The following is a 24710-nucleotide window of genomic DNA, read 5'->3' as shown; positions in this document are numbered from 1 at the left end:
CTCCCGCCGGGCCAGAGAGGCTGCCCGGGAATGGCCGGGCCTGGGTAGGGTACGCACACAGGATCACACATGAAAAACACCTACGTTCACATGCATACAGTCACACGCTCACATACACCCGGTCACGGTCCTGAACCAACTTCCAGCGGAGTATAGACTCCAGCTGATATCCCCGCCTCCAGCCAGGCCTGGACCCTTCCCAGCTGGAGCCCCCCGTGACACCCCCAGCCTCATCTACCCCAGATCCGCCTACCTCTTCATGGTCCCCCCAGAGCCCTGGGCAGGTCACACCTACCACCTCCACAGAGGCTGGGCACGTCCCCCTGCCTTGCCCCGGCCCAGGCCTGGGTGCCCTCTGCAGACCTCTCTCTGCCCACCCGCCATTCGGTGCACAGGTGACTTCCCTCTCCTTGTCCCCAACCCCCTAGGCCAGTCCTAACTGCCAGAGGGTGTGAGGTCCTTGGAGGAGGGACCCAGCCTCAGAGAAGAGTGGTGAGTACATGGGGGGGGGAACAGCAGAAAGCAGGGTTGGGGAGCCCAACCAGGAAAGGCTTTGACCCGGAGCTAGCTTAGGCCTCTGAGGATGGATTCGGGGAGAGGAAGCAAGGTGAGGTGGTGGGGAGAAGCGAGTTTGGAGGAGGTGATTAGGAATGGAGTGAGGATGAAATCCAAGAAGAGGTTGGCCAGGGACAGTGGGGAGAAGGGCAGGATTTCCCCTGGAGCCTGCACACCAGAAGCTGCCCGGTGCCGAGGACCAGCCCAGTCCTCACCGCCCCCTCCCTGCCCAGGCTCCCGAGAAGAGGCAGCCGAAACCCCGAGGCCCCGGCAGGCAGGAAGGATCCGCACGGGGTGGCACTGATTGAAGCCCCCAAAAGGTGAAAAGGAAAATAACCAGGGTTAGACAGCAGCGCAGCTGAAGGGAGCGGCCGGGTCGTAGAGTGTCAAGGAGTAAGCTCCCCGTCGCTGGAGGGGTCCAAGGAAAAGTGGGGAATGTTGGCTTGAAGAAGCAGGGAATGTTGGCTTCTAAGTCGGCATCTTGTTGAAACCTGGCTCCATCCCCCAGGAGCTGAACTGCCCTGTTTGGGGATCAACTCTCAGACTTGGCCCGGCCGCAAAGAAAACAAGACAGTGTGTGATTAAGGGGGGAACTGCGTGGAGGGGGAGGAGGGCTAAGCTGGAGGGTGGAGGGCCTGGCACACGGCGTGGCCCGAAGCGGTGTCTGCGGCAGGCTTGTCTGGGGCAGAGGCGGCCGCCACAGCGCTGCCAGGTAGTCCTGGCGCTTCAAGGTGGGAGCACCCTAGAAGAGAGGACGTAGGACAGGGCCCTGCTGGAGGTGTGAGGGAGAGGCCGCAGGACCGAGGTGTCCCGCCCGGGGGGTGGGGAGGGTGAACAGTGCCGCCCAGGGTAGGAGGTGGAGGCCGGGGATGGTGGGGTGACAGCTGGGGCACCCACCTGGCTTAGCCTGGCTTGGAAATTCATCCTGACCAACCAGCCTGTGCATGTGGCCCCTGCAAGCCCCCTGGCTGACCCCCCGGACCCCCATGTTGGTCTTGGGGTCCTGGGCTTCCCCCCGCTATTCTTCTCCTGTGTCTTCAAGCGATTGCTTTCTTCTCACCCATGGACCTCTGCTTTGGAGCCCCCCTCTGTGCCTCCCAAGAGCTCATCCTATCCAGCCTCCCCACATGCACCTCCCTCTGCGGCCACCTGCGCTTGGGGGGCCGCCCCACTCCGTGCCTCGCAGTGCTGAGCGCCCAGCGTGCGGGCCTGGCACCGCGCTCTCACTTCATGACTTTAGGCCACTCCCGTGGTGTCCGCATCCAGTTCTCACCTGTGCAAGGAGACGCGTGAACATGACCTCTCCGGGTCATTGCAGAAATAAAGGGGAACGTAGTGAACATGCCCTAGCCAGTGGCACACTGGGTGCTCACAGAGAAGGTCCTCGTGTCCCAAGAGCATAGGGGTGGGGGGTGGCAGGGGCAGAGGCTGTGAGTGAGGAGAGGCATCGGGCATCCTCGAGTCGGGAGCGCGGGGCTGCAGGGCCCGTCAGCCTGGCAGGGCCTCGGCTTGACTGTCGGGCAGCGGGACCAGGCCCCACCTGACCAGCTCCCCCTCCCAGGAGCCTGGTGATGCTGCCCGGGCTGTGAACAGGGGAGGCGGCGCTGCGGGGGCTGCCAGCAGCCGGGGCTGGGAGAGACATGTGGACACGTGGCCTCTATGGCTCCCGCCTGCCAGATCCTCCGCTGGGCCCTCACCCTGGGGCTGGGCCTCGCGTTCGAGGCCACACATGCCTTCCGGTCTCAAGGTAGGGCTGGTTCCGGGTCAGTGTTGGGGAGGGAGTGAGGAGCTGGGGAAGCCGGTTGGGTCCCCAAATAAGATGGGTCAGCGGGGCTGGGGCTGTGGTCACTGGGAGGAAGTCCCTGGGCGAGTGAAGCGGGTCTTAAAGCCAGTGGCCTGTGCATTGGTGCCGGGACCAGCGTGGCCTGGCCTGCAGCCCAGCGGCTGGGAGGCAGAGGGGGTGCCCAGGCCAGCACAGACCGTGCCGCCCACAGAGGAGTTCCTGGCCAGTCTGGAGAGCTATGAGGTCGCCTTCCCTACCCGAGTGGACCACAACGGGGCACTGCTGGCCTTTGCGCCCCCCACCACCCGGAGGCAGCGGCGGGGCACAGGATCCACCGCAGAGGCCCGCCTGTTCTATAAGGTGGCGGCACCCAGCACCCACTTCCTGCTGAACCTCACCCGCAGCCCCCGCCTCCTGGCAGGGCACGTCTCTGTGGAGTACTGGACTCGGGAGGGCCTGGCCTGGCAGAGGGCCGCCCGGCCCCACTGCCTCTACGCCGGCCACCTACAGGGCCAGGCCAGCAGCTCCCGTGTGGCCATCAGCACCTGTGGGGGCCTGGTGAGTGGGGCTGGGGAGGTGCTCACAACTGCAGGAGCCAAAAACTTGTTAAAATAGGTCAGGAATCATAGCAGAAATGGGTTAAGTATTCTAAGCAAATCAGTACGTTTGGGATGCAGCTAGCGCAGTGCTTGGAGGAAAATGTATTGCCTTGGCTCAAGCTGAAAGTTAATGAGCGAATGTCCGTCTCAAGATTTAGAGAAGTAGCAGCAACATAAATCCAGAAGATGGAGGAATGGAGGAATCATAGAGACGGGTCCCGGGGGTCCTGGGATCTGATCCAAGCCAGTGTGCCCTTCCCAACCCCCAGCATGGCCTGATTGTGGCAGATGAAGAAGAATACTTGATCGAGCCCCTGCAAGGTGGGCCCAAGGGAGCTCGGGGTCCAGAGGAGAGTGGCCCCCACGTGGTGTACAAGCGTTCCTCCCTGCGCCACCCCCACCTGGACACAGCCTGTGGAGTGAGAGGTACACCCGCCCGCCGGGGTGGGCACGGGGCTACGCGTCATCCTTGAGGCAGAGATCGGCAGGCCTGAGGACGGCAGCAGTCAGGCAGAGGCAGCAGGGCAGCCCAGCCGTGGCCACAGTCAGGAGGCCTGGTGGCGAGTGGGGTGGGCCGTGGACGGCCAGGCGGGTGTCTGGTGAGGACCCTCCTCCCTCCGGATGACCTTCTGGGCATACCTCTAAGCAGCGGGTGACCGTAGAAGACACAGTCACACAGTGGACATGCTGGGCAGCGAAGAGCTCGCCCACGCCAGGTCAGGTCTGCAGCCGGACTTGCAGGGTCAGCCACGGGGGCGGGGGAGGAGGGGGCAGAGGGCGCGTGATCCCGGGACGACCTCCGGGCAGAAAGCCGCGCTGCCTGTGGGGGCCGCACAAAGGCCCGTGCGCGGGCTGCCTGCTCCGAGAGTTGGGGAGCAGGACTCACACCAGTCACTTGTACAGACACAAAGATGGGTCAGTGGGACGGTCAGACTGGAGGGCGGGCAGGCACCGTCCAGAAAGTTGGAGTCAGCGAGCGGCCAGGAAGTCACCCCAGCGCCTGTCCGGGCAGGGAGGCAAATGCATACAGATTCGCTCAGGCGGTGGGGTGGTCAGGGAGCTGTGCGGTCGGGCTGGCTGGAGGGGGACCCTGGGCAGCTGTCAGGCCTCCCCGTCTGGCAGAGCCACACGTCACATGGCCAGGACCCCCGGCAGCGGACAGCAAGGTGGTCCACAGACCGTAGCCGGGGTGGCCGCCAGACAGGCGCTGCACGCCGCCAGCAGGGTGACCAGACACTGTTTACCCAGACGAGAAACCCTGGAAAGGGCGGCCGTGGTGGCTGCGCACCCTGAAGCCGCCCCCTGCCAGGCCCCTGGCCAACGAGACAGAGCGCAGCCAGCCGGGCCTGAAGCGCTCGGTCAGCCGGGAGCGCTATGTGGAGACCCTGGTGGTGGCCGACAAGATGATGGTGTCCTACCACGGGCGGCGCGACGTGGAGCAGTACGTGCTGGCCATCATGAACATTGTAAGTGCCTCCCCCTACCTGGCGCAGCGCCCAGCACCGAGGCCCCCTGGGGCTTCCAGAGTTGGCTGAAACCTGCTGGGGTTGCTGTGGTTTCCACATCGAAGGATGATGGCCCAGAGCTACAGGATCACCGGGGCCCGCTCAGTCCCACTGGCCACCGCCTCCAGAGCGTCCTGCCCCCTCAGTCCACCTTCCTGTGGTGACGCTCAAATTGGTACCTTCAAGTAGCTGTCAAGAAAGCCAGACATGCTCACCCTCAGGCCACCGCAGGGCAGATGCTTGAGGCACCCAGAGGGTACAGGGCGGGGGGGTGAGCCAGCCGGCCAGTGGGGCGTCGGAGCACGCGTGTGGCAGGCCAGCAGTCCCTGCCGGCCTGTGCCTCAGTTTGCTCGTCTGAAATGGGCACAATCACGCGCCCCGCCCTTGAGCAGTAAACACACGGCCTTTGCGTGAGGCCCAGCACCCCACGGTACTCGGTAAAGTAAGCTGTTGTCGTCTCGTTTTTTTGTCTTCTGGGCTCCCCCCCTTTTTTTTCAAGATTCATCTATTTATGCATACAAGAACGGGGGCAAAGGCCAGAGGTGAGGGAGGTGAGCTGATTCACCAGAGGCAGAGCAGGGAGCAGAACAGGCAGACTGACTGAAATATACTGCTGAGGGGAGCAGCGGGGAGACAGGAGAGGTCTGCTGTGCCACGTGGGTAGCTCCCTGGCCGGGGATGGAACTTGTGCTGCAGAGGCTGCAGGTAGCTTCACAGGCTGCGTCTTAACCCCTGCACCACCAGGGAGGCCCATTCTGGGCCCCTCTTAAGACTCGTTCTCTCTTGTTTCTTGGAGGTCAGGTTGCCAAACTGTTCCAGGACTCAAGTCTGGGAAACATCGTCAACATCCTCGTGACGCGCCTCATCCTGCTCACAGAGGACCAGGTACAGGGCCTCGCTTCCCCCACACTCGGCTGCCTTCCCCGGGGTGCCCAGCACCCATGCCCTCCCCTGCCCATCCTCAGCCCACCCTGGAGATCACCCATCACGCCGGGAAGTCCCTGGACAGCTTCTGCAAGTGGCAGAAGTCCATCGTGAACCGCAGCGGCCACGGCAACGCCATCCCGGAGAACGGCGTGGCCGACCACGACACCGCGGTGCTCATCACACGGTGAGGCCGGCGGGCTTCTGGCGCGGGGAGGGACAGCGCCCCACGGGCCACCCGGGCCAAGCGGTAGTCCTCTCGGCCGGGAGACCGTGCAGCCACCTGCCCCCTTAGCAGGGAGCCGGGTGACGGAGGAGCTGCTGGACCCCGAGACAGGGAGAGGGGAGGTGTGGGCCATCAGGCACTGACGTTCGCTCAGTCAGTCGTGCAACCCCAGCGTCCTGCAGCCACCCGACTGACTCAGTGGGGGGCAGGGCGTAAGCCTCGGTGACCCCGATATGGGCCATGGGGTCAGCAGGGCTGAGGGAGGCGGGCAGCCCCTCACTGCCCGCTCCCCCCTCGCAGCTACGACATCTGCATCTACAAGAACAAGCCCTGTGGCACTCTAGGTACTCACGCCCGGGGGTCGCCTAACTCTGGTTGGGGGAGACCCGGCAGGGGCACGGGGCCGGTGTCCGCAGTCCTGAGCCCCTGGCCCACACCACGCGCCCGTCCCCAGGCCTGGCCCCCGTGGGTGGGATGTGCGAGCGGGAGAGGAGCTGCAGCATCAATGAGGACATCGGCCTGGCCACCGCATTCACCATCGCCCACGAGATCGGACACACGTGAGGCCAGGCCCCGGGGCGGGCAGGAGGCTCCGGCCAGGTCCCCCTGCACCGGCAGAACCACCCTCGTCTCCCCAGGTTCGGCATGAACCACGATGGCGTGGGGAACAGCTGCGGCGCCCGTGGCCAGGACCCCGCGAAGCTCATGGCCGCCCACATCACCATGAAGACCAACCCGTTCGTGTGGTCGTCCTGCAGCCGCGACTACATCACCAGCTTCCTGGAGTGAGGACGTGCCCCCCCCCCCGTTTGCTCAGAGGCCCATGTTGGTGTTGGAGGGGGTGCCCGGGAAGTCGGTGCTGTTCCGGGTCCCCCGGCTCCTGGGCCTGCAGCCCCCCAGCGTGACAGCTGCTTTTCTCTGGCCACAGCTCGGGCCTGGGGCTCTGCCTGAACAACCGGCCCCCCAGACAGGACTTCGTGTACCCGACAGTGGCGCCTGGCCAGGCCTACGACGCGGATGAGCAGTGCCGCTTCCAGCATGGAGTCAAATCGCGTCAGTGTAAATACGGGGTAGAGAGAGCCTTCCTGCTTTCCTTCCTGGGGGGGGAGGGGCCGACACCACCAGGGGGTGGAAACGCCGCACGGGCACCCCACCCCGGCAGTGGAGGCGGGAGAGCCAGGAAGGGGCCGAGCCCCCAGTGGGGGCGCCTGACAGAGGTGCTCGGGTGCGCGCGTGTCCCGGCAGTCAGGCTGGAGTAAGGATGGGGTCTCCTGGGTCTCCAGACCCTTGACTCGGGAGCTGGGTTGGGCTGAGGAAAGCCTGAGGCTGGGAGGCCTTTTGCTGCAGGAGAACTTATATCCCCAGGCCCCTTGTGGGCACTTCTTAACCAGCCGTCCCGATTTGGTATCAGGAGTGCCCCGGGATGACTTCTTCCCCATGCAGCAAAGGGCCAGCCAGAGCCCCGACCGCAAGGCCTAGGCTCAGTGTCTAGAGCCTCATGCGCACACAGGGCAGCGAGTCTGGGCCCCGCTCCCGGCTCCCCTCCTTTAGGAAGCTGAAGGCCTCTCAGCTTCCTGCTTCAGGGGCCACCAGCTCAGCTGGGGTAGCCCCTCCACTGCCACCTCCCGTGAATCCCTAGACACACTACCCCGTCTCACAGCCTCGGCCCCGGTAACCAGCGCCAGTCCCAGGCCGGCACACCCTCGAGACGCGAGGTCCGTTTGCCTGGTGTGGCGTGGCCAGCGTCCTGAACGTGACAAGGGAAACAGCCGCCCAGGGTGCCCTCACTTCCCTCCATGCAAACCAGGGAGACTCCTCTAACCCTGGAGCAACCGCTCTTCCTTACACGTACCCCCAAATTCACCTTCTGATGAATTTCTAAAGAACCCAGAAGCTACCTGTGAGTGTCTGCTGTGGCCCAGGTGTCTTCACGACGATGCGCGCGGCTGCCGTTGAGCGCGCTGTATGCCAAGCACGTGCCCTGCATTATCTCATTTGAATGCTGGACAGTCCTCTTAAGACCCGCGGACTGAGGCGCAGGGAGGGTGCCCTTCTAGCATCACAATTTGACTACCCGGAGGAGCTGGCATTTGAACCCAGCTCTCCCTGTATAAAGGCATGTGGGGCAGAGGGAGTGCCAGGGTATAGACCTTGGACGGCATCGACTGTTTGAACTGACACTTCCTTTTATTTTTCAAAGGAACATCTTTCTCGCCCTCCTGGCAAAGGAGGGGATTGTTAGCTGCGTGGAAATTGGTCAATATGTGTAACGGGCCGGGCCTTCTGCCTGGCGGGGTAGCTGTGGCCGGTGTTAGCCTCTAACAGGGTGTTTTTGTAATCCTCTCCTGTCTACCCTGTCACGGGCCTCTAGCCTTTTGACATAGGCAAGGCCCACCTTGTAGATGAGGAAACTGAGGCCTAGAGAGGGGAAGTGTGTTGCACGTCAGCGACAGAACTGAAGTGCCCCTGCGTGGCCCAGAACGTGTGTCCATATGGCAGCTCCTTGTGGAGAGGAGGGAAAACAGGCTGGAACAGGCCGCTCTTTATGAGGTGTCAGAATGGGATTGGGGCATGTGATCTTCTTACCAATGTTGGGTATAAGCCAAGCGAAGCCAAAAAATCAGCCTGATGCTGTGCTAAGAGCCCTCTGACGGGGCAGCGGCGGGGACCCCGAAGGTGTCTGAGCGCCCACCCTCGGGGAAGAGGTGTGAAGACACCTCGAGCGTCCCCTGTGTGTGCGGGTGTCTCAGAGGTTGAGCTCGGGAAAGTCTGTTCCTACCATCACTACGTAATTTAATTCCAAACATTGAGAGCTTGGAAGGATTAGGTTCGGAGAGGAAATTGCATGTGATTATAAAAAGGAACAGAAAGCTCCACTTCTCAGAGGCAAGGGCCGGGGCGTAGGGCAGGGTGCATGCTGGAGGGTCGAGATGCAGCCGCATCGGAAACACGTCCTTGCAGCCTGTCCGGGCACATGGACGTGAGCCTAACGGGTCAGAACGACTCCCTAAGACCCGTCCCGCTTTCTGCTATCCGTAGAAGCTGCCGCCCGGGCGTGGACAGCCCGAGCAGGGGTCAGCTAGGAAGAGGCTGGGCTGATTTTTCCCGTGGCAGGTGAGGTGAGGCCCAGCCCACCCAGGCCCAGCCTCGCCTTTCCCGCCCCGACCTCCTGTAGCCTAAAGGCCTTGGGAGCGTCCTCAGTTTTTGTTTTTGTTTTTTTTTTGGGGGGGGGGCGGGGGAGAACCACCAGCTGGAAGAAATTAGAGGTGGGGCCCTTGACCTGACCCATCTTCCCCGCCTGGTTCTTCTGAACTGTTGCACCTCCGTGGGCTGCTCTCCTACCCCCAGAGGACCCCAGAATCCTCCATCCCTCGGTGGATCCCAGGATTCCTTCTAGAATCTCAGGAGGCATCAAGGGCTGAATTTCAGAATGATTAGATCCCAGGCTCTGCCATCAAAGTTCTGGACTAAAATCCACGCTGCCCCTTAGGAGCTGTGTCACCTCCAGGAGTGACCTCACGAGCCGACCTTGGTTTTCTCAGTGAAGTACAGATAAGAGGGCTGCGGTGTCCAAGCATCCCGGGGGGTAGAGCGTAGCTAGAGGCCGAGAGGAGGTCTCAGCCCGGCAGTGACACCTGTGAAGGGAGCCGGGGCCCCATGAGGCCGGCCGGTTGCTGGGTCCTGCCTTGCCCCAGGCTGCCCAGGCAGGAGGTGGGGCGAGCCTGAGCCGGTGCTTGGTCCTCAGGAGGTCTGCAGCGAGCTGTGGTGTCTGAGCAAGAGCAACCGGTGCATCACCAACAGCATCCCGGCCGCCGAGGGCACCCTGTGCCAGACGCACACCATCGACAAGGGGGTGAGCGTGAGCCCGGCCCCCCAGGCTTGCCTGCCCGCATCACGCCCGGGGCCCCGCCTTGGCCTCTGCTGCAGCCACGCCCTGCGCCAGCCCCGGGGAGTCTCAGCTGCGCCATGACCTGCTTAGACCAGGCCCCTCTGTGGGCAGCGTGCAGGCTCCTGGACAGGCCCGGGCCTTGCCTAGGTCTCAGCCCACACCTTTGTCCTCCTGCTTCCACCTGTGGGGGTGCAGGGAGGAAGACCTGGGGGACAGGAGACTGCAGCACCGGACTCACCCCTCTGTCCTCCCACAGTGGTGCTACAAGCGGGTGTGCGTCCCCTTTGGGTCGCGGCCGGAGGGCGTGGACGGGGCGTGGGGCCCCTGGACCCCGTGGGGCGACTGCAGCCGGACCTGCGGCGGCGGCGTCTCCTCCTCCAGCCGCCACTGCGACAGCCCCAGGTAAGCCCTCAGCCCCTGGCCGGGAGAGGGGCGGCCTGCGCCCCCATACCCCCATGCTCACCTGTGCCCTCACCCCTTCCAGGCCAACCATCGGCGGCAAATACTGCCTGGGCGAGAGGCGGCGGCACCGCTCCTGCAGCACCGAGGTGGGTGCCCGCCCCGCCCAGCGCTGGGCCCGGCCTGGGAGGAGCAGGGCCGCTTCCAGCAGCCTCGTCTGCACGTGCTCCCTGCACCTGTGGCGGCCCCCCCCGCCCCCCCCAGCCCTGCCCAGGACTCCCTGGGGCCACCCCCACCCCTCCAAGGGGCTGGCTCCTGTTTTCCGAGGCCCCAGCCCCCACCCTGAGATAACAGCTGGGCCCCGTGCTGCCGCCACTGTGCTGCGCTCTCCCTCCGCAGCCGCTCTCCCCCCACCAAACCCAGCGACCCCCCAGTCAGTGCTTGTGCCCCCCCCCCCGTGACCCTCCCGCCCCAGACCCTCACACCCCACTGCCCGCATCTCCGGCACCGGCACGCCCGGCTCCTCTAGTACCGCTCCCATCGCCTCCTCCCTACTTCTCCTTTGCCGACCCCCTTTTTTGTTAAAGTTGGGGTTCCCCATGGTGTCCGTGAGTCTGTGCACACGCCCGATTGGCACTGGGCTTACTGGAGGGGGTGCTCCCAAAAAGGGAGAGCTGCTGAGGGGGGTGTGGCCTGCCCAGCCCCCCACTGGGCGCGTGCCTGCTTCCAGGACTCCACCTGCATCTCCCTCACCGTCCCCCAAGTTTGCCTGGCTCTTCCCTGGGCCCTCACTCTCAGGAGGACAGGTGGTCTGAGCCAGAGGCCGGGCCGCGCTTACTCCAGCCCTTGGATGCATCTCCCAGCCCCGCCTCAGAGCACCTGCCCCTGCACCCCACTGCCTGGGTGGCCTCGGCCCCCGCCCCACCTCACTGGACATCCTCGGCCCTCCCGGCCACCCACTCACCCGCCCTGCTCTGGGTCTCTGCCCTGACCCCCTCCACCCGCCTGCCTCCCTCTGCCCAGGACTGTCCCCCCGGCTCCCAGGACTTCCGGGAAATGCAGTGTTCTGAATTTGACAGCGTCCCCTTCCGTGGAAAGTTCTACACGTGGAAGACGTACCGAGGCGGTGAGTGGGGGCCCCGGAGTCTGTGGCACGGCCAAGGGTAGCCCCGGGCAGCTGGGCTTCCCCAGGTCAGCCGGGCCCCCCTCCACCCAGCCTGTCCATCTGGAGGGGCCCGGGGCCTGCCCCTCTAGGCCTCCCCTCCCCAGGGAGTGACGAGGCAGCCCAGGCAGCCCCCATCTGACAGGCCGTGCCCCCTCCAGGGGGCGTGAAGGCCTGCTCGCTCACGTGCCTAGCGGAAGGCTTCAACTTCTACACGGAGAGGGCCGCGGCCGTGGTGGACGGGACGCCCTGCCGCCCGGACACGGTGGACATCTGTGTCAGCGGCGAGTGCAAGGTGGGGGGGCCTCCGGGGACAGGGGAGGGGGTGGGAGGGGCCCCGCTGACACCCCGCCCCCCCCCAGCACGTGGGCTGCGACCGTGTCCTGGGCTCCGACATGCGTGAGGACAAGTGTCGGGTGTGCGGGGGCGACGGCAGCGCCTGCGAGACCATCGAGGGGGTCTTTGGCCCAGACCTGCCCGGGGCCGGTAAGACCTCCGTTTCCCTCCCACACCCCACTTAGTCCAGGTGGATGGGGCAGGGCAACCCTATCACCGCAGCCAGATAGCTTCTCAGACCCAGAGGCTCTGTGGGGTGTTGGGGATCCCCAAAAAGTCCTGGAGCGCAGTGATGCCCCAGATAAGGGCCAGGACTGACCGGGGCCTGGCGCCTAAGCCTTGGTAACTTGAGCGTCCAGGAAGTGGGGACCTAAGTCTCGCCCCTCCCCCTGCCTGGGGGCCTCGGGGGTGCGCCAGCCACTAGAGCCCCGGGGTGGTGAACTGGAACCTGCTTACCAGCCTTGGGCCGATGGAGAGAGACCCCAAGGAAGGGGGGTTGGCGGGGCCTGGGAAACATGAGGACATTGGAGGGATTCCTACCAAGGGGGAGGTATGGCTGGGGGGGCAAGAGGGTTGCCAAAGAACCAGCTCTCAGCCACCAGAAGCGGAGTACAAAGTGTGGGGCCCCTCCTATCCCCTGGGCAGAGTCCAGCGGGGTAGTGTCCAGTGAGAGAGGGGTGATCTAGAGTCAGGAGGGGGCTTTGAACCTCGAATCAAGATCAATGTCAAGACACAGGAAGTTAAGGATTTCAAGGGGGAATTGGGGTGAATGACTGTGGCTCTAGGAGAGAGAGGTGAGCAGAAGATGGAGGCCGGGGCTCCTCAGGACTGATTCTGACCCTGTGATTTCCCAGAGCCGCTCACCCCTGCCCTGGGGATAAGGGGTGCATTAGAATGGGTGGGGTGCAGGGATCTGGCAGAGGGAGAAGCTCGGCTTAAGCAACAAACATACAGTGAGGCCCAGGGTGGAGGTTCCGAGGACAGTATGGGGGTCCAGGCAGGTGAGCCAGGGCTTATGGGGAGCACAGGCGGGCAGTGATGGTTCACAGGCCCTGTAGTCAGTGGTGGGCCCCGCTCCGCGCACTGAAACGCCACACGTGGCTGGGGCCTCCGGATGCGCCTGTCTCTGGCCAAGCCCGGACCACTGGGGTAGTACAGAGGCAGGAAGGCTTGGGTTTAAACCCCAGCCACCCTCTTCCAAGCTGTCGCATCTGAGCCCCGCACTGCCATCTGTCACCCCGGCCGGGGGCACGGGCGTGGTCAGCCGCCATCAGCAGGAGCCCCGGGTGGGGGGCAGGCAGGCGTGGGGGCTGGCGCAAATGCGTGACATCGGACTTCACCGCCCAGGCTACGAGGAGGTCGTCTGGATCCCCAAGGGCTCCGTCCACATCTTCCTGCAGGACCTGAACCTCTCCCTCAGCCACCTGGGTGAGCGCGGCCGGGAGGGCGAGGACTGGGGCCGGTGGGGCTGGCTTCTGACCCCAGCACTGTCCCCCCAGCCCTCAAGGGGGACCAGGAATCTCTGCTGCTGGAGGGGCTGCCTGGGACACCCCAGCCCCACCGCCTGCCCCTGGCTGGGACCACCTTTCAGCTGCGACAGGGACCAGACCAGACCCAGAGCCTAGAAGCCCTGGGACCCATTAATGCGTCTCTGGTTGTCATGGTAACGGGGGGCTGGGGGCAAGGTATCGGAGGACACGAGGGTCCCATGGGGCTCGGGCTCGACTGGAGATGCCGGCCGACCTTCCATCTGATGCCCCCCGCCCAGGTGCTAGCCCACACAGAGCTGCCTGCCCTCCGCTACCGCTTCAACGCGCCCGTCGCCCGGGATGCGCTGCCTCCCTACTCCTGGCACTACGCACTCTGGACCAAGTGCTCGGCCCAGTGTGCGGGTGGTGAGGCCCGGGTGGGGCTGGGGAGCGGGTGCCGGTCACCCAGTCGGACGCTGGGCCAGGCGGCACTGAGCCGGCCTCTCCCCCACGCCAGGCAGCCAGGTGCAGGCCGTCGAGTGCCGAAACCAGCTGGACAGCTCGGCCGTGGCCCCCCACCACTGCAGCGCCCACAGCAAGCTGCCCAAGAGGCAGCGTGCCTGCAACACGGAGCCCTGCCCACCCGAGTGAGTGCCCGCCGGGGACAGGTGACCGTCGCTCCTGAGATCAGAGGGGCTAGTGCCTGCAGCTTGGGGGCGACAGTCCTCCCCAAAGTGGGATTGAGGCTCTTCTGGAGCCCGAAAGATGGTGCTCTGTGGTCAGGTCCAGATAATCATCTCCCATGGGCTGGTGAACCTGCTGGCTCCAGGGTGGATACAAGTGGGGGAGTTTGGGGTGCTTTCTGGAGGAGCCCAGTGTTGGGGAGCTAGTGCTCGGGGTATGCTAGTGCTCGGGGCCGGGTGCCCCGCCCTGCTGTCTCAGACCCCGACGCCTCCACAGCTGGGTTGTAGGGAACTGGTCGCGCTGCAGCCGGAGCTGTGACGCCGGCGTGCGCAGCCGCTCCGTGGTGTGCCAGCGCCGCGTGTCGGCGGCGGAGGAGAAGGCCCTGGATGACAGCGCATGCCCGCAGCCGCGCCCACCCGTTCTGGAGGCCTGCCACGGGCCCACCTGCCCTCCAGAGTGGGCCACCCTTGACTGGTCGGAGGTCAGCTCCCTCTTCCCACCTGCCATCTGTGCAGAGCCAGGCGGGACCAGGGTGCCATGTGGGGTGCGCGCCGGAACACCTCTCTGCAGCCACAGTGCCCTCCTGCTGCCCCAGCCGGCTGCCCTCGCTTGTCCAAAGTTAGCTGTCCCCTCCCTAGCTCTTACGGGCCAGCACCGTCCCCAGTCCCTGTGTGCACCCCCACTGAGCATGAAACACCCCCTCCAACTACAGTGCACCCCCAGCTGCGGGCCAGGCCTCCGCCACCGTGTCGTCCTCTGCAAGAGTGCGGACCACCGCGCCACGCTGCCGCACGCACACTGTCCCCCGGCGGCCAAACCGCCGGCCACCATGCGCTGCAACCTGCGCCGCTGCCCCCCAGCCCGCTGGGTGGCTGGCGAGTGGGGTGAGGTAGGCGGGGCGCCTTGGGGGCTGGTGGGGTGGGGGGATGTGGGGGGGCGGGGCTCAGCGACGCCTCCCCACAGTGCTCCACCCAGTGCGGTGTCGGGCAGCAACAGCGCACCGTTCGCTGCACCAGCCACACCGGCCAGCCGTCCCGGGAGTGCACTGAGACGCCGCAGCCGCCCACCACGCAGCAGTGCGAGGCCAAGTGTGACAGCCCGCCCGCCGGGGACGGCCCCGAAGGTAGGTGGCCTAGGAGAGCAGAGGCCCCAAGAGGTCCCTGGCCGGGGATACGTGGAGAGCGCGGGGTCCGGACTGCTGGCCCCAGAGCTTCACAGGCAGCTCAGTGCCTTTCTCGGGGCTCCGCCACACCCTCCCTGGCTGGCATTTTAGGCACTGGGTCCTTCTGTGAGCCCAGACTTTCACCCTCGTCCCCTCTGCGGCCTGCACTCTATTTCTTGCCACTTGTAGTAGCAGCCGCTGGTCGTCTTCCTTTAAATCAGGCTCTCCGTCTCAGGCACTGGCAGTGCTTTGCTCCTGTGGCCCCTCGGCCCAAGGGCTACCTCCTGGGACGTCCAGCCACATCCCTGAGCTCCCCTGCCAGATGCCAGTAGCCTCCCCCTCACAGAGGTGACACCTGACATGTCTCCAGACAGAGAGAGGTGTCCCCTTCGGCCACAGCTATCCACCTGACACCCACTGCTTTAAATATCCCCATTTTATTTTCCTACCTAAGTTTATTTTCACAGAGCAATAGATTCCCTTCTCTAGGCACTGGATTCACCTTCCACATCTGTGCCTCTGGTAGCTCAGCTGCAAGGGGTGCGCGTGGTATCTCACTTGAAGGGGTGCGCACTAGGGAAACACAGTAAGATCATGTATGTGGGTCCCTGGTTAGCGCCAGGCCTCGTCCGTACATCACTGACACCACACGGGAGCCAGGCCACCCGCTGTCGTGGACCACGGTCCATCACCCTACACAAACACACCGAAAAGGCCGAGCACGAGTGACTGCGCTGCAGCTTCGGGTCCAGCCTGTTAAACAGGACCCGAGCAAATGCGTTGAAAGGGGAGACTATTGGCTATTTGATACTGCGGCCAGGTCGCAGACCCTGCATCCTCTCTCGCAGAGGAAACCCAGTGACAGCGCATCCCGGGAGGCAGCCGGGGAGCAGCCAGGGAGCACGGTGCGGGCAGCCGCTCGCCCCGCCCCGCCCTGCCCCACCCCGCGGGGACGGAGTGCTGAGACCTGCTTTCCCTTCCCTTTGCCCCCCCAGAATGCAAGGATGTGAACAAGGTCGCCTACTGTCCCCTGGTGCTCAAGTTCCAGTTCTGCAGCCGAGCCTACTTCCGCCAGATGTGCTGCAAGACCTGCCAGGGCCGCTAGGGGGCGCGGCACCTGGCCCCTCAGTGGGGCGCCGGCTGGGGAGGCTGGGGAAGGGGCCGCCGTCCTGAAGGAGCCCCGGGGGACGGGGCCTGAACGTGAAGGGTGAGACGGAGCCGGAAGTTATTTATTGGGAACCCCTGGCTGAGGGGTAGAGAGGGGCTGGCGACGCCCAGGGCACCTGCTCGGCCCCTGTGCCAGTTCAGAGGGAAGCCCCTTCCCGGAGGGCTCGGAAGAGGGAACAGCTGGTCACCTGTCGCCCTTGCACCCACGCTAGGGAGCCTCCAGCACGCCCACCCCCTTTGATCGGAATATGTACTGTGACAAGTGGGGGTGGGGAGGGGGTCTGCCGGTGCTGTGTCACCCCAGCACTGCCCTGTCCCTCTCCTCTGAGCTGGGGGTGCGGGGCCTGCGGCTGCCTTGGAAAAAGAGGCCTGCACACCTCGCTGAGGCGCCCCGCCCGCCCGGAGCGCTGCAGGAGCGGGGCAGGGATGGGAAGAACTACCCCGGCCTCCACCCTGCCGGCCCGGGGGACCCCCCCGTCCAGGCTGCCCCCACCATGGTGCTACAGGCGCTGCCTGGGCCCCCGCTCGCCAGGAAGCCCTGCATCAATAAAGTCGTCTTGTGTAGATCCCGCGTGCGGCTGTCGCTGCGGCCGGGGCCGCTCAGCAGAGGCCTCAGACGGGAAGTGGCCACGGCCCTCACGGTCATGTCAGCGGCCGGGGGGGGGGGGGTGCGGGGGCTGCCCCCACAGGCGAGGGCCCAGTGATTCGGGGACAAAAACAGCTCGCGGAGGTCTTCAAAGTCGCAGGTCCCGGTGACTGCCACCTTGGCCGCCACTCCGGGCCGCCCGCTCCAGCACCCGCATCCCTGGAAGTCACCCAGTCTCCCACCTTTTCCCATGTCGGTGCCTTTGCTAAGAGCTATTTCTTCGGCCGGGTGTCCCCTCCCCACCCCGCTTCACCTGGTTCACCCCAACTCAGCCTTCGGTCTCAGCATGAAATCACCTCCTCCCAGAAGCCTCCCCCGATGCCTGCCCCCGGCGGGGTGGAGGGGAGGCCGTCCTGCTCGGCACTCACTCGGCCTGTGAGATGGAGGTTTGCCGCCAGCCCCTCAGTGGAGCAAACCTGAGCAGGAATTTCGGGGAGAAGTGAGCCGGTCCCGATGTGGCCGCTAGGGGCGCCGCCCACAGAAGAGCGAGCCTGTGCTGGGCCTGGACTTGGGGCGTGGCAGGACACGCCCTCCCGCCCCTTTCCTGAAGTTCCTCGTGGGGTGGGGTGGGGTGGGGTGGGGTGGGGTAGGGTGGGGTAGGGTGGGGTGTGGCAACCCCGGAATTGGCATTTACTCAATTGTAGGGCCACTAGCACGTGGCCCCCTGGTCTCCCAAGTGTGGGGGCACAGGCTGACACTGGATTCTGGGTGTTCATGGGAGGGCCCGTGGCCCCATTGAAAATGGGGAGACCCCAGAGGTGGCAGAGGCGAGGCTGTTACATCCACACCTGTCTCCAGTGTCCGGGAGCCCCCAGGTGCACGTGGCTCCGGGCACCCTCTGACATGCCGCTGCCCCCACCGCGCACACAGCCCCAGGGCGGCTCAGGAGGAAGGACCAGCAGGGCAGCCGCGGAGGACCGGGGTGCCCAGAGCACTTGCAAGACACCTGCCTCCCGCCGGAGCGTCCCAGGGCTGCCCGGAAGGGGACGCCCGCCCCCAGCATCTGACCTCCTGCGTAGGCCGCAGCCCCTCCCGGGGGATGGAGAGGAGGCCCCGGGGACAAGCGGCCCCGTCCACCCCTGGACTCTCGCTGGGCTCGGCCCCGAGCCGCGGGCTACGGGGAGTCCCAGCTGCTGGAGGCTCTCTCCGCCCCCGGCCGGCTTCTCTCCCCACCCAGTAGCAAACAGCCCCTCCCGCAAAGGAAGTGAGAGGGGCTATTGCAAGAGGAACTACAGGGCTGGGAGTCCAGTGCGAGTCGAGCGGGCCATGTCCAAGCCGCCCCCCAGAGCCCCGTGAGCCTGCAACTCCACCACGACCCATTTGGACCCTCCAGGGTCCAGGCGACAGCCCCCACCATGGTAAGTCCTCCCCCGGTGGGCTCTGAGGGGCAGGGACGGGGAGCAGCAGCCAGGAGGCGCTGCCCTGAGCCCACCATCAGGAAGTGGGGCACGGGGGAGGGGCACGGCGGAGCCTCTGAGGGTCCCTGGGTGCTGCGCAGGTGCCCCAGGTGTCTCCACCAGGAGCTGAACCAAACTCCCACTGGGCGGGGATAGGATGCCAGGTGGGGGCGCCAGGATGGAGCAGGCGCCCTGAGGAGTCACTTTCTGTGGTGACATGAGCACCCCCCCTTCCTGGGGCTCAGGGGACCCGGGTTCCAGTCAAGCTTGGTCCTCATCCTCCCGTGTGGCCTTGGCTAAGTCACTTCCCCTGTCGCGACCTCAGTTCCCACAACTGTCACATCTGGAAGCTGGTCAGGAGAGAGCCTGCTCTTCCGGGACTTACTGGACTTGGGATTTCCAAGAGGGTCCTGGCCGCCCTGGGCCCCCGCAGAGGGGGCTGCGTCGAGTGGGGGGACAGTGTGCCTGTGCCAGGGACGGGTGGTCTGGCCGTGACCACCACAGATGCCTGCCCACCACCGTGGCCCCTTCCAGGCCAGGCCCCAGAGGTGTCCCGACCGCCGTGCTGGGGGCTGGGGCTGGTGACAGGCCTGGGGAGCTGTCACCGCCCGGGAGCCTCAACCTGGCAGCATCGCAGCACGCACATTAAGGGGGCGCCCGTGGCCTCAGCGCCGCGGTCTGCAAGCTTTCGTTTTTCCTCTATCAATGAGTGCGTGTGGCGGGGTCAGGGACAACCGCTGGGCCGGGCCGGGGCCGTGGCCGCTGACCCGGGTGGAGGCAGGTGCGCGAAGCAGGAGGCGGGCGTGTGTCCCGCCGAGGGAGAAGGGCTCTTTTTCTAGAAAGCTCACGCCAAATTGAGTGCCTGTGGCCGCGGGCCCCGCTGGTGACGCGCAGACTGACCATCCCACGGGGCTCCGGGTGTGGGCTGGGGGAGCCCCGCCACGGAGCCGAGCCAGGGGGACTCGGGGCTCCGATGGGCCGAGCACACAGGAGGCGCCCTGCCGCGGCGGAGAAGCAGCCCCTCCCCGGGCGGCTCCGTGACATGCCGGCCGGCGTCGGGGGGGGGGGGGGGGGCCGGCGGCACCCGGCCTCTGGGGAAAGGGAGAGACTCCCACCGGAGCACAGAGGAAGACGCGAGAGGCGGCCCTCCGGGAGGCCAACACTTTGTCTCGGGGTGCTGACACCCCCCGGGGGAGCCGGGCGTCAGGAGGGCTGGGGGCCAGCAGAGCCCACTCTCAGAACAGCCGCCCCCGCGGGTGATGGTTGGGGTGACAGCTGTGGTGGCTGCAGAGGGGTCGCCGCTGAGTGGTCGCTGGGCTGCTGGCGCCCCTGGTCACGAGCGTGGCCCCGGGGTGAGCTGGCGGCGGTGCCCCTTGGCGGCGGGTGGCTGGAGCGTCAGCTGAAGTGTGGCCCGCGAGGGCGGGCGGCCCCGGCGGTGTTCGCCTGCTCTGGGCCCTTCCTTCGAGGGCTTGGCACTGGCGCCCAGGAACAGCGGGCGTGCGGTGTCTGCTGAAAGGGGTCGTGGGGGTGGCATCAGTGGCTACTGGGCGTGCGTGGCTGTTGGTGGCGTCACGGTGCGGCGTGGCTGTCGAGGGAGGCGGGTTGCGACGGCCGCTGCGGCTGGAGCCGGGCGAGGTGGAGGGGGTGGCGATGGCTCTTTCTGTTGGACATTGGCCTGCGCTGCGGGCACTGGGGCAGCAGCAGTTTCTGTTTGACTCGGGGGGGTGTAAGGGTGAAGGCAGCAGCTGGTCGTTCTCCGTGGGTGATGGTGTTTTGAAAGCTCAACATGAAGCGGGGAGAACGTGATGTGGCCCCTGGGCTCAGGCAGCAGCCACGGAGGGGACAGGAGAGGCTGGCGCGGACAGGGCCAGAGGGAGACGCCGCGAGGCCCGCAGCTGGCTGGGGGTGGGGGCCAGAGAAGAACAAGGTGTCAGGCACGGACAGTCTTCTCCGGGCTTCAGGGGGCCCAACGAGCGGAGAAGGGCAAAGTCACAGGCTTGGGCAGGCTCCGTGCCAGCCAGGGCCACTGCTCCCCAGCACGGCCCTGCCTGGGGCGCAGGAGGGAGGACCGACAGCACCCAGTGACTAAACAGAGGAGCAGGACTTGACACAGCAAAAGGCAACCGAGCGCCCCACCCTTAATGAAGCGGGAGTTGCAGGGAGCCGTGCATTGACAATTTTTGTCTGCACAGGCTAGGGGTGCAGGGTGTAGCCCCAGCAACCTCTTTGAGTGGGAAGGGCAGGACACAGGCTCCAGGGGCACACCAGGGGGCAGGCAGGGCAGGCCCAGGGGGCCCAGGGTGGGGGGTCGCTGCAGCAGCAGCTCCGCTCTCCTCCAAGCTGGCAACCACAGGACCGGGCGAGGAAGGAAGTGGCTGTTTCGCTGCTCTCGCCAGTCTCGGGCTCTGCTAGCCGCAGCCAGGAGCAGGGAGCCAGAGCTATTGGCAAATTGCAAAAATTCCCTCACCCGGCGCTTCCTCCTGGCCCTGCACTCCGTGTGCACCGCTGGCCTGTCCGTGGGGCTGCCACCCTCGGTACTCCCATGTTCTAGAAGCCGAAACTGAGGCGGGAGATGGAGTGAGCTGCACATCCCCAGAGTGGCAGAGGATCTCAACTCACTAACTCCTAAGGTCACTCTTTCAACATCTACCTTGATCTCTAACTTCCCTCTCCTCCTACAGGGTGGGGGGCCACCCACGTACCCCAGGCTACCCATTCCTCCTGCCTCATTTGGACCTGGGCTCTCAGTTCCAAAGAAACTAGAATCCTGGTGTCCCTTGCGCACCCAAGGGCTTCCTGACCCAGGGCTCTATGGCCTCTGTCTGAGAAGTTCAAGGCCTGCCTCCTACAGGAAGCCCTCACTGATTACCGTACCGCTTCTTAGCAGTGTCTTTGCTGGCCCACAATCTCCCTTGGACAACTCACTTCACCCACTCAGGGTGCACGGAGCTCCCCAAGAGTAGGTTCTGGGTCTGGGCTCCATCTCCTGCCGTGCTCAGTAGGGGCGCAGTGTTTTGACTTCAGGGCTCCAAAGCTTAGCCCCCCAGGAGTCATCACCTTGGTGGTGAACAGCCCCTTCTAGCCCCTTCTGCCTCCAGCACCAGGGAAGCCCCACCCTCCACGCCCTGTGCCTCAGGTCAGGGGAGCCTCTTTGAAGAGCTGAAGTCAGGAGCTACCTGCCCCCTGCGCTGAGCACTGCCTTTCACAAGAGCGGGGTAGGTTGAGTCATACCCGGCTGTGGTCCCATGACACCACAAACTCTTTGGTGCACCCTCACCCAAAAGGAAGGGACTTAGGAACAAACAGTTTCAACTTGATCTATGGAGAGTGGGGGGGGCCACAGAGAGGGATACTCATGACACAGAGCAGTGAGCCGCCTCATCCCAACCGGATGTGTCCATTCAACAAGCGTATGTTGACCCACTCCACTGCTACTCTCAGGCTGCCATTCCCCGGGGGCCGCCCAGCGCGTCTCTGCTCAGCGCCGGCTCATTTACCCCTGTCAGTGAGCCCTTGGAGGAAATGCCTATGGAATTCATTTTGCAGTTGGGGAAACTAAAGCTTCCCCAGGATTGTAGAGTCAGTCAACAACCAAGCCACGCCCGACACACACCCCCAGCCCAAAATTCTTGACTGTCCTCCCACACGCCGCACCCACTGGAGTTAAACCCTCTCTCCCTTGTCGTCAGGCAGCCCACGTTTCGGTGACCCCAAAGCTGGGAGTGGGTCTGGGGCCTGGGGGCCTGAGGTGGGACAGAGACGAGAGAGGCAGAGGCGACTCAGCTGGAAGGGGAAGTGGATGAGGCACAGGAAGAGGAACTGAGTCCTCGGGGTCAGGAGAGTCGGCCAGATACAGCCACTTTGGGGCCTCTCACCTCAGAGGAAGAGGCCTCAAGTCTCAGCTCAGCCTGAGGAGCCCGGAGCGTGGAGCCTGGTCAGTGCCAGTGCAAGCCCTGCACAGACCAGTCTTGCGCCCGCTCCTCTGCAGATGACCTAGCGCCGGAGTCCTCCCTGGACCCTCCCTCCCTGCTGTGTGGCCTTGGGAAGGACACCTAACCTCTCTGTGCCACAGTTTTCTCGAAGTGAGACTAATCGCGGCACAAACCTCAACCAGTGCTGAGAGGACTGAATAAGGTGGTTCCCAGGCAGAGCCGAGACCGGAGGCTGGCGGAGTGCGTGCCCATGGCCTTAGCTGCTGTCCCTGCTGCCAGCTGCCATCCCTGCCTTCCAAGGCTGCAGCCCTCCAGCTCTTCAGAGGAAGAATCCACTTCCTGTCCACCCCCACCCCCACGCCGGCTCAGGAAGAGCACACCCCCACCCCACGCCACCCCACCCCGGCCGCTGGGGGCCCCTGGGGGCCCACTTGTGATGCCACTTCACTCCCGAGTTTCAGTGTCTCTTCTCATCACTACACTTGGTTCCCTGTCTTGAAAACAGGAAACACGGCCCCCACTTCTCCACTCAGCCTCTCTCTCTCTTCCCCTTCCTGACTAGACAGCCCGAGAGGCCTGCTCATGACCAGTCCCTGCCTCCTGACCATCCAGCCTGACTTCTGTGCCTGCGTCCCCAGCACTGTCCGTGGGCCATGGGGCTGCCAAGTTCAGGCGCCCCCCCTAGTAGCTCGGGTTTCTGTCCAGGCTCCACACCCCACCTAGCCCTTCCCACCTGCGGCCCAGGTCCAGGCTTCCTCCAGCCTCTGAGCTAAGCCGGCTGTCTCTCCAGCCCACCTTGTTCTCTTCCCACAACCCTCCCGCCCTCCCTGCTGCACCCCAGGTATCCGAGTGTGTCACCCCAGCATCCCCTTCTTGTAACAAACATCTAGCAGGACCCTTAATACGCTGAAATGATGCTCACACTCTGATGTGTGCTTGAAGATGGTGGGCTCAGGCCAGCAGCCCACAGAAGCCCAGGCCTCCAGGTGGTTCACCTGACCACACACACGCCACATGTGTGCACACATGCATGCACACACCACACACATGCAGACACGTCCCTGTGAGCTCACCACCACCCCCCACAGGAAGGCTATGCCAAGTAGGTGCCTAGTCATTTAACAGCAAGAGCAGTGCAAGCTCCAAAACGCTAAAGAGCTCTTAGTCAAATCAAAATAAAACAAAAATCTCCCTGATACAGCCGGAAAACACAACGTGTATCAGTGATGCCAAAGGGCACAGATTTTCCCTTTAAAAAAAAAAATTGGGGCCTCCCTGGTGGTGCAGGCGGTTGAGCGCAGCGCTGTGAAGCTGTCCACAGCCTCTGCAGCGTGGGTTTGATCCCGACTAGCCGCAGAGATACCCACGTGGCGTGGCAGACCTCTCCTGTCTCGGCTGCTGCTCCCCTCAGCAGTGTACTTCGTCGGTCTGCCTGTTCTGTTCCCTGCTCTGTCCCTGGTGAATCCTCTCACCCTCCTGCGCCTCTGGCTTGTACCCCAGGTCTTATATAAATAAATAAATCTTTAAAAAAAAATTAAGGGCCTCCCTGTTGGTGCAGGCAGTTGAACACCGCACTGTGAAGCTCGCCGCAGCCTCTGCAGCACGGGTTTGATCCCAGCCGGCCAGTGAGAATCCCACATGGCGAGCAGACCTCTCCTGTCTCGCCCGCTGCTCCCCTCAGCAGTGTATTTTTTTATTCTGCCTGTTCTGTTCCCCGCTCTGTCTCTGATGAATCCTTTCACCTTCCCGTGCATCTGGCGTGTACCCCGGTTCTTGTATAAAAAAAAATAAATCTTTAAAAAATAAAAAAAATTTAAATTTTTAAAAGATTTATTTATGCATACAAGAGCTGGGGTGTAGGCCAAAAGTGCAGGGGGGTTGGGTTGGGTGAAAGGATTCACCAGAGACAGAATGGGGAGAAGAACAAACAGATCCAGTGAAATCCACTGCTGAGGGGAGCTGCAGGCGCAACAGGAGAGGTCTGCTGCACCCTGTGGGTCAGCTCCCTGGCCTGCTGGGGATCCAATTCGTGCTGCAGAGGCTGTGGACAGCTTCGCAGTGCTGAGACTTAACCCCTTGCACAACCAGGGAGGCCCCATAGATTTTCCTTTGTGCATAAAGTAGAACCTGGTTCTCTGTGCCGGTGATTATGAGCAGGCTCCTTGAGCACCAGCTGGGATGGAGTGGGGGCAGGCGGGCCCTGAAATGCCTGCTGCGTCCCATCCTTATGACAACCCGAAGCACAGCGCTTCGGGGCAGTGTCCCCAAGGGCAGGCGCCGCCTGCAGGCTCTGCGAGCCACTGACAGTCAGACCCCTGGGCACTGCCCCCCACGCCTTCACTCACACATTTCCTCTTTCCTGCACTCATTCATGCCTTGTTCAGCCAGGGGAGCCCCTGCCCTGGGGGCTGGAGCCTGGGGAGAGGAGGCTAAGGTGGGATATTCCAGAACACCGGTGGTGAACAACAGGAAGCCTCTGAAGCTCTGCAGCATGGATACCCGGGGGCGCGAGGCGTCTCTGTGGAATGGTGGGGAAATGCAAACATGCTGTCAGAGACGAGACCAGACTCATTATTTGAGGGGTTCAAGCCCTAGCTCCCCACATTCTCCCCACCGCTTGCTCTTCCCACATGCCGCACCTCTGCCCCTTTGCCCAGGCAGTCCCCTCTCTTTTCATCCAAACGCTTGCTGGTTTTCCAGTGCACCCCAAGCACCCCCAGCCCCAGGCACCCCTGTGTGGAGAGTTAAGGGCCCGCTGTTTGCCATCAGATGGACCCAGTCCCACATCCCACACTTTGGAAATCACCTGGCTGTGTCCCTCGCCTACTGTCAAGTGGCTGCCCCTCTTGAGCCTCAGTTTCCCCGCTAACTTACA

At 64.2% G+C, this 24710-nt stretch overlaps 1 protein-coding gene across 1 annotated transcript; it reads left to right on the top strand.

The window, feature by feature from the left end:
- Positions 1 to 2214: 2214 nt before the first annotated feature.
- On the top strand, positions 2215 to 15798 carry ADAMTS10 (ADAM metallopeptidase with thrombospondin type 1 motif 10; the record flags this gene model as incomplete). The annotated part of the gene is made up of 24 exons (XM_084250775.1): positions 2215 to 2302; positions 2550 to 2896; positions 3207 to 3363; positions 4186 to 4403; positions 5244 to 5327; positions 5408 to 5553; positions 5893 to 5936; positions 6047 to 6152; positions 6231 to 6377; positions 6521 to 6662; positions 9338 to 9445; positions 9738 to 9883; positions 9966 to 10029; positions 10904 to 11006; positions 11204 to 11337; positions 11405 to 11528; positions 12726 to 12806; positions 12878 to 13041; positions 13147 to 13273; positions 13365 to 13494; positions 13808 to 14012; positions 14244 to 14420; positions 14495 to 14654; positions 15689 to 15798. The coding sequence occupies 24 exons, from the start codon at positions 2215 to 2217 to the stop codon at positions 15796 to 15798; spliced, it is 3312 nt and encodes a 1103-aa protein (XP_084106901.1).
- Positions 15799 to 24710: the final 8912 nt, after the last annotated feature.

Source organism: Talpa europaea (assembly GCF_964194135.1).
Source record: "Talpa europaea genome assembly, chromosome: 12".
Lineage (NCBI taxonomy): Eukaryota > Metazoa > Chordata > Mammalia > Eulipotyphla > Talpidae > Talpa > Talpa europaea.
This window is presented reverse-complemented; position numbering and strand designations above follow the sequence as displayed.